A 13,578-nucleotide genomic window follows, 5' to 3' on the forward strand; every position below is an offset into this window, starting at 1 on the left:
GTTAGCAGTTTGATTTAAATAGTGTCATCGAATCAACAGTGTTTAATGTTGTATGTTTCCAAAAAAAAAAAAATGTGAAGTCAATCACACCAATGTTTGTGTCACAAAGTAAAGGTTTAAGAGGGATTTGTTACTTTGATGGAAAAAAAATCAAAAAATATGTTAAAGATATAAGGTATCATTTTAAACATTTATCGGGTTATCAATACGGGTTAGTCACGTGATCAGATCCCATAAAGCCGAATGGTAGATTTGATCACGTACCAACCCGCATTTGTTTAAAATGATACAAGTACTTATATTACATTTGTGACTGATTTATAACAAATATTTGCGCATTATAATTTTTAAACTCTTGAAATGATTTCAGTATTTTTTCAAATCTCAAGGGAATGAAAACGTCGACCACTCACGACGTCACTGTGAAATTACGTCGATTACATACATGTATACGAATTACTCAAAAAGTGTTACAATAAGAGAAAACATTTGCAAGTGTAAATATTCATTAATTTTTATAATAAGGTTGTCGGGGGTCTTGTAAAATCGGGAGGCATCCGGATTACGGATTTTTGTTATAATTGGTAGATTTAAAAATGTTAAGTTCTGTTCCTCGTCTGGATTACCGAGGTTCCACTGTACCCACGGTATGCATGATTTCGCCGTCAGTGGATACATAAAAGGAACACATCATTGAATATTTCTGTAAATGGGTTTGAAAAAAATACTTAGTGATCAGAGAAAGAAGCGTACTAACTCGGGAAAATTTAAAATGTCCATGTCAACGTTAGCTGTAGGTTTGCTCAAATTTAGCAAAGCATTTTAAACAAAAATCAAATACATTGTGTTTATATAAATTTTGCTTTTTGAAAAGGCATTGTTACACCGTAAAAATCTCATTTGTTTTAACCTTTCGTTACTGGTCAAAAACTCAATGTCATTTCATAAAGTACAACCTAGTTGAATCTTTTCTAGATGCAATTTAAATAGAGTAAGTTTGAAAAATTACACAGTAGAATGCACCTTCTTGTTTAAAGTTTGGTAATCCTAAAATGATCTAAAAGGAAATATCATATTTCTGCAGCATGTGACCTAGTTTAGTATTAGAAGCTATTCTCTTTACAAAAAGAAACTGAAAATCTCCACCAACCCAACCCTTATGATATGCCTGGTACCAATACATTAAATTTTAAATTACAGTCAAACCTCCTTATCTCGAACTTGAAGGGACCAAGAAAAAACTTCGAGATATCCGAGGGTTCCAGATATCAAGGGTAAAATACTTAAAAAATATGTGGTTAGGACTTCCCATCATTTTGACATATCCATGGTATTCGAGATATCCATGTTTGAGATACTGAAGTTCAACTCTAATTCCAAGCACGGGTAGCAAAGTGATAGTGAGGACACAATTTGCACTTGATATCAATATCTCACTGCCTATGACTAAAGGACACATATCAAGCTACTCTTCTGCATCATAGATATAACATTCTAGAACATGTATTATAGGTTAGAATCAGCCCAGTGAAGAGTTGCAATAAAAGCTCTATCAATAATGAATATTCAAATACGAGAAAATAATGAGATGTACAGTAAAACATGGCTGTAGTGAACATACTTGTAATGAATGTATGCCTACAGCAATTTTTATTCCCTGTGGTTTTAAAACAAACTGGTATTAAAAATTATCAAAAATTGTTCACTTTTGGAACTTAGCTTTCAACATGTTTTACTGTACATAAAGACCTATTCAACTAAACTTCATAAGAAAACCACACCTGCTTTATAATTGCAGCAATATGGATACAGTGATAAGAAAATTTCACTCAAATACAGTTTGTTATATTTTTATTCTCTCAGCTGTTGGCAGCATCTGAACACAATAACAACACAATCACACTGCCCCTCATGGAGATAGTCACTGCTCAAAAAATACATCACAATCAACATCATGTGTTACATAATATAAGGTAAAATGATCCTATTTTAACATGTAGGTGAGATATCTTTTAGGATGGATGCTTTAAGATTATTTTACATTTGTGTGTTTTGCTTATGAACTGGTACAGAGTAAAAATAAAAAAATTTTCTTTGCAGAAAACTGGCACTGCTTTTAGGATGCAAACCTCAACAGTTAAAAAACTACCAAGTTTATGAATCATTCAAGAGTATGTCAAAGACTATGTCAAAAAGGCCACATAAAATACATTTTGTTATGAAAAAAAAAACATAAGATAGATTAAAAATGTGAATTTCAGAGTAAGATTACAGTAAAACTAAATAATTTATTAAAATAGAAACACAGTAAAATTTCATTGATAGAAAACTTGCAGAAACATAAAAAAATGGTATTATCCAAGAAGTATATCATGAAATTGACTCTCTATTCAATTTGTTTGCTAAAAATAGAATACAGAGAAAATTTACTTGGCCTAAAAAATCACAGTGATTGTGCTTGCACAGGTTGTTCTTTCAGTCTTTTTAATTGGGTTGCAACCCTCAAAGTGACAAATCAGAAATCAGTAAGATTTATTCTTAAGTTTCAAATGACTAGAAAATGTATCAAACTAGGTGTTTAATGAATATTCCATTAATTAATTACATCATTAACTATGGAATTCCAAAACTTATTTGATTATTTCATAGAATTAATTAACATTCACAAATGGTTTTTCTACCTTTACAGTATTGAAGGAAGGTTGGAAATTTCGAAATTGGTTGGGAAATTCTTAGCTGTGTAATCAATTTGTAATTTTTATCTCGATCTCTAAAAATGGAAAACTTCTCACAAAAGTAATAAGATAAAGAGTTGAACAGATCCTACATTGTCAGTTCCTTTGTAATTTACTTGAGACAGGAACACTGGATTTTAAATTTTTTCCCCCTTCATATTCAAATTTTTTTAAGGAATAAATTTAATACCTACCCAAATTATATTGTATAACCTGGGTTGGTATAGCTAACACTTTATAAACCAATATCTTTTTTAAAAAATCTGTTAATAAATGACTTGTTTGTAAACATTTTGACATTCCTAATTTTAAACTGAGAGCAGTCCTTGTGTTTAACAACATTGTTAAAAATGACAGGCATCTGTTTGAATAAAAATTTACAACTATCTTAGATAGTATAAACACACTGCAACAAAAGTGCAATAATAAGAATTACTGTACATAATAAATATTACAAAAAGCACTCAATTTCTTTTGTGTGTGTGTGTGAGGAAAAAAAGTCAGTGAGATTCAGTAAACCACTATAAAAAGAGACACCCACATCCTGTGTGTCATTTAACAATAGACCATGACAGAAAATGGAATGATTCTGCTGTAAGCAAGTGAAAGTTAGGTTTCCCTTCCAAATACTTTGGTAAACTCCCAGTAAAAAGAAAATTTGCAAGACCTAAAACCTAAATGTACTGGTATGGAAAAATTATTTTAACTTGGTTCAATTGGCAACTAATTGATTATTAATGACAGAAATTAAAAAGACACATTGATAATTAATTACAGAAATTAATGCACGTATGACAATTCTTTTTTCTTTGGCAGACTAAAAATCGCAATTGAATTCCAGTAATTCAGCAAAAATTCAAAAGAAAAACTCCAGTCATAAAAAATATTGTATTACATACTTGTACCACACTTACAATATACAATAACTTTCAAAAATATAATGTGGTCAAGTCAAAATAATCAACTGGCAAGGGAAACACAGAAAAATGCACTCATACAAGCTAGAGATAGAAAGGCCAAAAGACCTGTCAAAGGTACCTCACAGTTAACACAGTTCACAAATTATTTTGGTAAATTCATCTCATACATAAGTAGATGAGGAAATAGAGACACATCTCAGTGACATGTCTAATGAAGATTGGTTACCCATGGCAACGGAAGCGAAACACACGGCTTTATCATCTTCAAAAATTCATCAGGAGCTTGCACTGCTTGTTGTCATGGCGATGAATGACTGACATCAATAGAAACCGGGTCATTGATGTTCAAGGTTTGGTATTCTCCTTCATGACCAGCATATCAGGTGAATGTTATATGAAATCATATCTACTTCGATGAACTGAAAAAGGAAAAAAGAATAAAATCAGAAAATTCAAAATATTGAGATGTACACATAATACATGTACTGAACTATTTACAGCTATTGGAAATTCAAAAATTCAATTTAAATATACTGATATACAATTATCTTAGGTTCTTATGAAGATCTAACACATTACATCCTAATCATTCTTTTTATGAACATAAGATTTTTTTAATTTTTACATGCACACAAAAAGAAAAAAAGCCTTTGTTTAAAATCCACTAAATGCATTTTTAACAGTTATGTGCTCCTTATTTAAAACCCTTACAAAATGAGTTTTCTGCTAAATACTATCTCACCTCATCATGAACTATAGCAGGCCATTATCTCTGACATGTCACTGAACCACTTTGCCACATTCACATTCTCCACTTCATATTTCTTAATGAAGGGGTGTTCCTGTAGAAACATCAAACTTTTAAAGCAACACCTACATTCGTAAAAAATTACCTAAAATTACCTAAAACTTTACTTTGTCTCCTAATCCCTTTTAATAATAAAATTCTGTACAATGTATAAACCTATTTAAAGTATAAAATTGACAGAGCCATACAGGGCTCCACAGGGTGTGTTAGTAGTAATAATCTTGGACTCTTTGTCCTTGACCTTTCAGTTACATGTAATAGTTTGGAAATCCATTTTTGTCCATAACCTTTCAATAGATAAAATCTACATGTGTCTCTTTAAATTGTGTATGGAATACAAGTCTGCATGTTGACATATATCTATACTCCATTTATTGTTGCATTCGAGTGTGCTTGTAGGAAAATAAACAATGTTAACATTGTCCTTCAACTGAATGACAAATGTTTTCATCTAATCACTGACCACCTACTTGTATATAGTGAAAATGTACTTTTAAGGTTAATACCTACACATAAGTTCTAGAGTCCTTGTATCACATAAATATAAGAGCAATTACATAAATATAAACTTTTGACCTTGACCTTTGTTCGAGTCCCACTAAAAACTTAAGTTGGCTTCCTCTTATTCCTCCAATTACATGTACGTAGTAATTATGAAATTTGTATGTTGAAAATTACCCAAGTTACTGCATCACATAAAAGTGCTGACTTACAGATAGACACAGTATTTAATAAAGGGCACCCACATCTTGATGCAGGGTCTTAAAGGGGGGAAAAAGCCCAAATATATAAATATTCAGTTGAATTCTAATTAATAGTTCAAATTGAATATAGAAAATAAATTAAAAAATTACACCTAAACATTAACAAGAGGCCCAGGGGTCACATCGCTCACCTGAGCTCTATGGCTAGGAAAAAGCAGAAATCAGTTCAGTCTTGAAAAGTTTTGATATAAAAGTGGTTCGGGGGGGGGGGGGGGGGTTGATTTGAACTTATTTTGAATTTATACTTCATAGGGATGCTTTTGAATTAATATGACAAATAATGGTTTTGCTGTTCTTAAGAACTTCTAGACAATTTTTATTGATATATCATTTGTATTGCTTTGTATAACTATGATCCTCTGTTATGGCTCCTCTTTTCTCCCGGGGGGTCATGATTTGAACAAAATTTGAATCTACATTACCCGAGGATGCTTCCATTTAAATATGACTAATTATGGCTTTGCTGTTCTTGAGAAGATTTTTAAAGATTTTTTCCTATGTATTCCTATGTAAAACTTTGATCGCCCACTGTGGCCCGACCCTACCCCTGGGGGTCATGATTTGGACAAACTTGAATCTACACTACCTGAGGATGCTTCCATATAAATATGACCAATCATGGCTTTGCTGTTCTTGGGAAGAAGATTTTTAAAGATTTTTCCTATATATTCCTATGTAAAACTTTGATAGCCCATTGTGGCCCCACCCTACCCCTGGGGGTCATGATTTGAACAAAATTTAATCTACACTGCCTGAGGATGCTTCCATATAAATATGACCAATCACGACTTTGCTGTTCTTGAGAAGAAGATTTTTAAAGATTTTTCCTATATATTCCTATGTAAAACTTTGATCGCCCATTGTGGCCCCACCCTACCCCTGGGGGTCATGATTTAAACAAACTTGAATCTACACTACCTGAGGATGCTTCCATATAAATATGACCAATCACGACTTTGCTGTTCTTGAGAAGAAGATTTTTAAAGATTTTTCCTATATATTCCTATGTAAAACTTTGATCGCCCATTGTGGCCCCACCCTACCCCTGGGGGTCATGATTTAAACAAACTTGAATCTACACTACCTGAGGATGCTTCCATATAAATATGACCAATCATGGCTTTGCTGTTCTTGAGAAGAAGATTTTTAAAGATTTTTCCTATATATTCCTATGTAAAACTTTGATTGCCCATTGTGGCCCCATCCTACCCCTGGGGGTCATGATTTGAACAAACATGAATCTACACTTCCTGAGGATGCTTCCACATAAGTTTCATATTTTCAAGCACAGTGGTTCTTGAGAAGAAGATTTTTAAATGATGCCATTAATTTTTCACGAATTCATAATTATCTCCCCTTGGAAGAAGGCGTGGCCCTTTATTTGAATAAACTTGAATCCCCTTTACCTAAGGATACATTGTGGCAAGTTTGGTTGAAATTGGCCCAGTGGTTCTTGAGAAGAAGATGAAAATGTGAAAAGTTTATGATGACAACGACGACGACAACAACGACAGACAACGGACAAATTTCGATCAGAAAAGCTCACTTGAGCCTTCGACTCAGGTGACCTAAAAATACAGCCCATAATGTTTGGTTAAACTGAAAAAATAAAGATGTGAAGTATGAATAAATACACATTACGTATGATACAAAGGACTTACAAGAAGCTTCCTATACTTTGGACGTTTTTTGTAATCTTTTGTTAGACTGCAAAGAAAACAAGGTAATCTATAGTGACCAAAAAGGGAAAAAAATGTGATACATACATGTATGACTTAATGTTGCGCAAACTGTGAAAAGAGCCTTAATTCAGAACAATCTGTAACTTCTGAACATTTAAAATGTTTTTTGTAATTTAAAAAATTCTTCAATCTGTTTTTCACATGTTACTAAATATGGACATTATGCTGAATGAACTAAAAATACACTCGAGAAGTCTTTTATGAACCTACCAATCTCTAATAAATGAACACAACTCATGGGAATATGTTGGACCAGGAGTCAATAATGGAGGGTCATCCTGTAGAACTTTGGTTAGGACCTCAAAATCTGTCTTACAGTCCTTATAAGGGAACTCTCCAGTAGCAAGCTCAACCTGCAAGAGCAAGAGATGTAAAGACTACAGTTCTTTAGGAATGTTAACCTGGAAAGACGTTAAGAAGTTAATGTGTAAATTTGTAAAGAAAGGAAATTTACAGGAAAGTTTACATGTAAAGTTGTAAAATAGAAAGGAAGTGATCTCCATATATGTTACTATGTAAATATGGTTGATCTTATTGAATGTTTAAAACATGTACAAAATTGAAGTGACCACAGGTATTGGTATTGCTGTTTTATTATCTTAACATTGAGCTTAAGAACTTTAAGAACATTTTAAAATTATTTGTGTAAAATACATGTATATGAAAAGGTACTCCTCATAGAAAAATCCAAATGCACTATACAGCACTCAGGCCTGCTTTCAACACACTAAAATTCTTGCCCTTAATAAGTTAAAGAGCTGTTAAAAATGTTCTTTGATAATTCAATTTGTGAATCATATGTTCTTTGATAGATTAATTAGTGAACCAAAGTCTTTGATTTACCAGTGTGATTCCTAGACTCCAAACATCAGCTCTGATATCATAATCAGGTCGCTGGGGGTCCGGTGGATCTATTCTCTCAGGCTACAAAATGAGGACAAACTTGCTACATCTCTTAAAAATACAAGAAATTGTTCAGTGTAATATCAAAATTTTTGCATTTTTTTGAGAGATGTGACTGGACTCAACTGACAGTGCTCAACCAATCAGTTTTATCAATAATCTTAACTTTTAAATCGCATAAAAGGCCAATGTTTTAAGAGAAGTGTAGTGGATCTGGAAAACTTTGCTATCAAAGGAGAATAAAGAAAGAAGAACTGGCTGTTTCGGATACATGTACTGGGTAAATTCCCCATTACAAAAGACAGTACACTCACAATAATATGATTTAAAATTTCTACTATTTTTTTCATCTTATTACCATAAGAACCATTTAAAATGTTTTAAGTCTCACTTACTGCCATGTAAGCAGCACAGCCAGCACTTCTGGTCTTGGCCTTGGAGTCCACCAGTCGCCCGCTGATGCCAAAGTCGCACAGTTTAACTATCCCATTCTGATCCAGCAGTATATTGGAGGGTTTCACATCTGATATGAAATAGAGAACAAATACTAGTATTACACCGCAGGGTTGTCCCTAAGACCTGGGGGAGGGGGGGGGGGAAATTTCCCCGCCTATAATGACGTAATCCCCAGGTTACTCTGGTATTCTCCATCATCACACCGTTAATGGGGAAACCCCCGACCCCCTTCTACTTTTTAAATGTCCCCTGCTATTTTAATTCTTAGGGACAACCCTGCACCATCTACTGATGGTCACTAGATATTCAGTTTGAATCATTCAATACAAAGAAAAAAATTTCACAAACTTGAAATCTTGCATGCAGATCAAGATCAGGGACACTACTTACCTCTATGAATGACTCCATGCTTTTCCTTTAGGTAGTCAAGTGCCTTCACAATCTGTAAAAATATCAATTCATTTAATATAAAATCATCTGTGCTTAACCTTAAAGAATGCAGTCAGTCTTTGTAATGAATATTTTGGATTGATTAGGGATCTACATAAAAAACATTTGTGGTCTCAATTGAAAAAAAGAAGACATTTATTAGTATGAACGTCTTCAAATGGCTTCAAATTCCTAATGACATGAATAGAAAATATTAGCCATACAAATAATAAGAAATATTGACTTGTGATAAACTTACTGCAACCGCCATCTTTCCCAGAATCTTTTCCGGAATGGGCATTTTAGTTCTTTTCAATAATTTATCGAGACAGGTAGACATTAATTCCATGCAAATCCACACCTCACTCTGCAAACAAATTGACATTTTCCATAGGGACAAAAAAATTTCACCTTCCCATGAATTAAAAGTTCTGCTCTCAATGCCTGAGAATTTATTTGAATGTATATAAAAAAAAAACATTTTTAAGTATATCTTAAGTATATTTCTGATGTTCTACATCAAATACTGCATTGACATTTATGAATTTTTTAAAAAAAATTTTTCTTCCTTACACCCATGCTAAAAAAAAAACTTACTGGTGTGATGAATGTTCCTATACACTGTACAATGTAGGGATAATCATGGCATTTTAAAACAACATCTAGATCCATTATTATTCTCTTGTTTTCTTCTTTATTTCCAGATCTTCTCATTTGCTGTGCAAAAAAAAAATGTATAGAGGAAATAATTTAAAATAAAAAATCTAAAGAATTACTTAATGTTTTTTTTCATTGATAAAAAAGAAAGAAGGGCTTCAAAAATGTGTACTTGTTTCCACAATTTAGAACCTTTCCTTCAGTAGTTTGGACTTTGAGGTGTTGTGACAACCAACGAGATGACGTAAATTAACCATTTGATCATAGGAAATATTTGCACAAATTAAACTCTGTGAAAATTACCCGATTATCGCTTGCTAATGCATGTTCTGGTGTGAAATATACAGTCTATGTCACCATTTGATGTGACGTAAATATAAGCATGTCACCACCTATTGAATGTCCAAACTATTGATAAATTTGCAATATTTACACTTTGAAGCCGAAAGGCTACAGAGCTGCATGGCCATCATGATAAAAATTTCAGTTGCATTTTTTTCTTGACATATTCAGCAAGACTGATTTTACCGATACCTTAACTGCCATGAGATGATTGGTCGGTTTGTGTCTCATTTTAATGACCTGTCCACATGTGCCATGCCCTAGTTCACCCAGGGACTCCATCTCATTAATATCTGTGTTGTGTTTCTACAGAAAAGAGAAATACCATTCCATCATCATAAAAAAAAAGATTAGATAAAGAAATAAATAATCCTAATGTTTAAATTTGGTATAACACAGGACTTAATTAACCTTTTTTGGTACAGGACCCTGTACCCTTTCAATTGGGAATTTTAAAATTGAAAAAATGGCAAAATTTGGAAATATTGGGGTCTTGTATTAAGTTTTTATGTTGAATAAAGAGTTAGATTGAAGGCTTCTTGCCTATTCACTTCTTTATTAATTATTAAAATCTCAAAATTCAAGTTTTTTTAAAATGTAAAACCACTGAAAAATTCCATCTATCTATCATTTGGGATTTTTTTTTGGGGGGGGGGGGAGGGGAGGGGGGGGGGAGTTAATTTTCAAATAGGACAGGGTCCTTTTTACTGGACCTGGATGCAAGGGTTATTAGGCCTGCAACACAAATTAGCACTCACCTGATTATTAAGAGTTAGTATTCCAGTCATCTTCATTATCTCTTTATACTTCTGTTCTATTTCAGCACTGCAATTAATAATTAACATTCAACCAACAATTCATTAGGCATACTTATACTGAAACAAGGGCAACACAAAGCAGAGTAACCCTCAAAAAAGAGCACATCGACTATAATATAAATTATTACTTGTATAACTTCTGTTATACACTCACTCACCCACACACACTCACAAGAGCGTTACTATATCCCCTCCAACTTCTTTGCAAGGGGATAATAAGAACTGACCATACATAATCAATTTATCTGAATACTGTATTCTTTTGTGCACAAATGTCAAGATTAGCAGAAAACAAATTTAGTTCACATATCTGTTTCAATGATGGAAAGGAACAATGCCAGGTCAGAGTATTCCTTACCTGTCTGGTTGTCGTGACCTGCCACCAGATTCCAGGCTTATCCCTCCTGGTCTGCGACGGCCAGATGAGGGTGCTGAACTTGACCTTGATGTTGCTGGGAAATCTCCTCCAACTGAAACAGAAATAAAATAGTACAAGCATGTTGTAATTTTTAGGCTGGTATTTTTGCATATGCTTTGTTTCCCAGTAATTTTTTCAGTGATTTGTCCTTTAGAAGATATTACTAGTTAATTAAAAAAAAAATCAAGATGCAAATTTAATTTATACAAGATATTACTAGTTAATTAAAAAAAAAAAAATCAAGATGCAAATTTAATTTATACAAGTATACAATACATATGATAATCCCCTGATACATATAGTATATATCTTAATATACAAAAAGCAGATGAAAAATAAAATATTTGATATGGATTTCACATTTTTTTTAAAAATTAAGCTATATACCTGGTTATTCTGCACTAGTATAACACACAGGAGAAAAGATCTATGTATTATTTACTATAATTTTTTGATGGATTTTATTAATGGATATTCTATAAAGTAAACTTTAAATGTAGGAGTAGCCTAATAGACAATAAAAAAAAAAAAACATTGATATTTCTCCTATTACAACAATACATTATTCAAGACATTATAATCTTATAAACATGTAAACCACTTGCTTCTGGAGTATTTCTTTCATTTAATCCTTTTCAAAAATGTGACCTCATCTTATATTTTCACACACCCAAGGATCTACATAATTAAAAAATATGAAAGCATAGCAAGATACACTATTAGTAAATGTTAGTGCTTCTAATGCTTTTTGTAGAATATATATCTAGTCAATATTTCAAACTTATGCACATTATTTACCCTAGCAACCCAAGATGCTTACATTTTATTCACTATTAGAAATCATACTATGAGTGACAATTGATTACAATATGGTTAGTGTATATTTGATTACATGTACATTTGTGGTGATGCAATGTTATAAAGCATTAATAAGTGAATGTTATAGTGTTAAAATGATTATAATGATTTAATATATCAGAAGATATATACACATATTGGTGTTGGCACTCCCTCTTTCATGCCCTTGACTCTCTGAAGTGCCTCTTTGATAGACACATTGTGGGCCACCTTCATCTAAACCAAAAAATGCACTGGATCTTATAATAATGAAAACAAAACACACAGTTTATAATCAAATATCATGCATTATTATTTAACTGTTCAAAAACAAAAAACACATTTTGTATATGCATATGCTGAAAAAATCCAAACAAACAAACAAACAAACAAAAAAAAAAAGAATTAAAAACCAAAAGAAACAAAAAACTGAATTTAAATAACAAGTATATCGAAGAAATCATAACCTTTTCCTACTCATGCTCTTTTAAGTTGGGGATACACAATTCAAACATCACATGCACTTTAACTGCATGCTCAATTGTGACTAAATATTAGATAATTCCAAAGAGACTCTGCATTAACTTGAAACAAATAAGAGCTCGTAAGAAGTTCACTAAAATAATATACATGTATGAGGGAAGGATGACAAAAGTCTTTGTCAGTCATCACTTGTATGAAGAAACCGGCAATGAAATTAAGAAGGTTCTAGGCCCCTTCCCCTTTTTGAATAATGAAAATTTTCATAACAAGTGACATTGTACTGATAAGTGATAAGACTGCATGATGACCATAAATTTCTTTAAGAATGATTTCTTATGTTTCTTTAAGGAAAGCAGGACATCTTCATTCCTAAGATGGGAAATTATACATTCTGTTTCCTTCGAAAACGTTTATCAAGTGCATCAAAAACAGTTATTTTCTGGTCATTAGCATTTATCATATGTTTACATCATACCTTTCGTATTTTACAAGGGATATATTTTTCAATCTGTACAATATGAGAGGAAACAAAAAAAAATTTAGCAACAGACTTGAACAGAACTCTAGAAGCTCTAAATATATCTGAAAGAGCAAGGAAAAAAAAGACTGAACTCATTTTAGCTAACCTACTGTTTTATATTTACCAGACCATTACTATTAATTGTTCAAATGCTTCTAAATTCATTATGACATTTGGATATCAAATTTGAATTTGTCACATCCTTCTCCTTTTCGTAGCAAATCATGTACAACAGTTATATTTCGCACATATAAATAATTTTAGAGTTATTTTTTTGACAAGTTACCTAACAACACAGACTAGCGACACAAAGGTACTGAAAACAACCGTGGATGATGACAAGCGACAATAACAAACTCACAGGCTCTTGGTTTGCGGGGACTTGCATGTCCTGAATCAAGCTTGAATGGCCTAGGAAATACCAATTCATTATTTGGGGCTAAGTGTCTCTGTCTGTCATTGTCTCTTGATTTATTTTCAACCTTTAATCGTCTTTCCAAATCGTTAATCCTTTGGTTCAACGACGACGGAGTAGACATTTTTAATCACATGACACAGAATCCGCGTCACTGAAATGCTTGAATCGGAAGTATTAATTGGCGGGATTTACAAAATGGTGAAAAGGCTGCAAATTACAAATTCAGTTCTTCCTCGCACCAGTGCATATCGTATAGAATTTTCCGGATAGAAGATATACAAAAAAGAATAAAAGACTATGAAAATTACAAGTACCTCTATGATCATTT

General features: G+C 32.5%; 1 protein-coding gene across 1 annotated transcript; it reads right to left on the bottom strand.

The window, feature by feature from the left end:
- Positions 1 to 1,834: 1,834 nt before the first annotated feature.
- On the bottom strand, positions 1,835 to 13,390 carry LOC133192146 (dual specificity mitogen-activated protein kinase kinase 7-like). Its single transcript, XM_061328033.1, has 13 exons — positions 13,194 to 13,390; positions 10,933 to 11,044; positions 10,515 to 10,581; positions 9,949 to 10,062; positions 9,355 to 9,474; positions 9,017 to 9,124; positions 8,719 to 8,770; positions 8,268 to 8,395; positions 7,813 to 7,893; positions 7,180 to 7,322; positions 6,889 to 6,934; positions 4,398 to 4,497; positions 1,835 to 4,074 (listed from the first exon to the last, which is right to left on the bottom strand). Exons 1-12 carry the CDS (start codon positions 13,369 to 13,371, stop codon positions 4,402 to 4,404), a joined length of 1,245 nt encoding a protein of 414 aa, XP_061184017.1. The 5' UTR covers positions 13,372 to 13,390; the 3' UTR covers positions 1,835 to 4,074; positions 4,398 to 4,401.
- Positions 13,391 to 13,578: the final 188 nt, after the last annotated feature.

This window comes from Saccostrea echinata, unplaced genomic scaffold, assembly GCF_033153115.1.
Source record: "Saccostrea echinata isolate AGI-Se365-2 ecotype Australia unplaced genomic scaffold, CSIRO_AGI_Sech_v1 ptg000025l, whole genome shotgun sequence".
Classification (NCBI taxonomy): Eukaryota; Metazoa; Mollusca; class Bivalvia; order Ostreida; family Ostreidae; genus Saccostrea; species Saccostrea echinata.

Bases quoted from the DNA above. Each gene is read 5' to 3' on its own strand.
- LOC133192146 (XM_061328033.1), bottom strand. From the start codon at position 13,371: ATGTCTACTCCGTCGTCGTTGAACCAAAGGATTAACGATTTGGAAAGA. The intron at 8,396-8,718 runs GTAAGTAGTGTC...ATTTCATATCAG, and splicing joins GCATGGAGTCATTCATAGAG to ATGTGAAACCCTCCAATATA. The intron at 4,498-6,888 runs GTAAGTCCTTTG...ATGTTTCTACAG, and splicing joins CAAAGTATAGGAAGCTTCTT to GAACACCCCTTCATTAAGAA.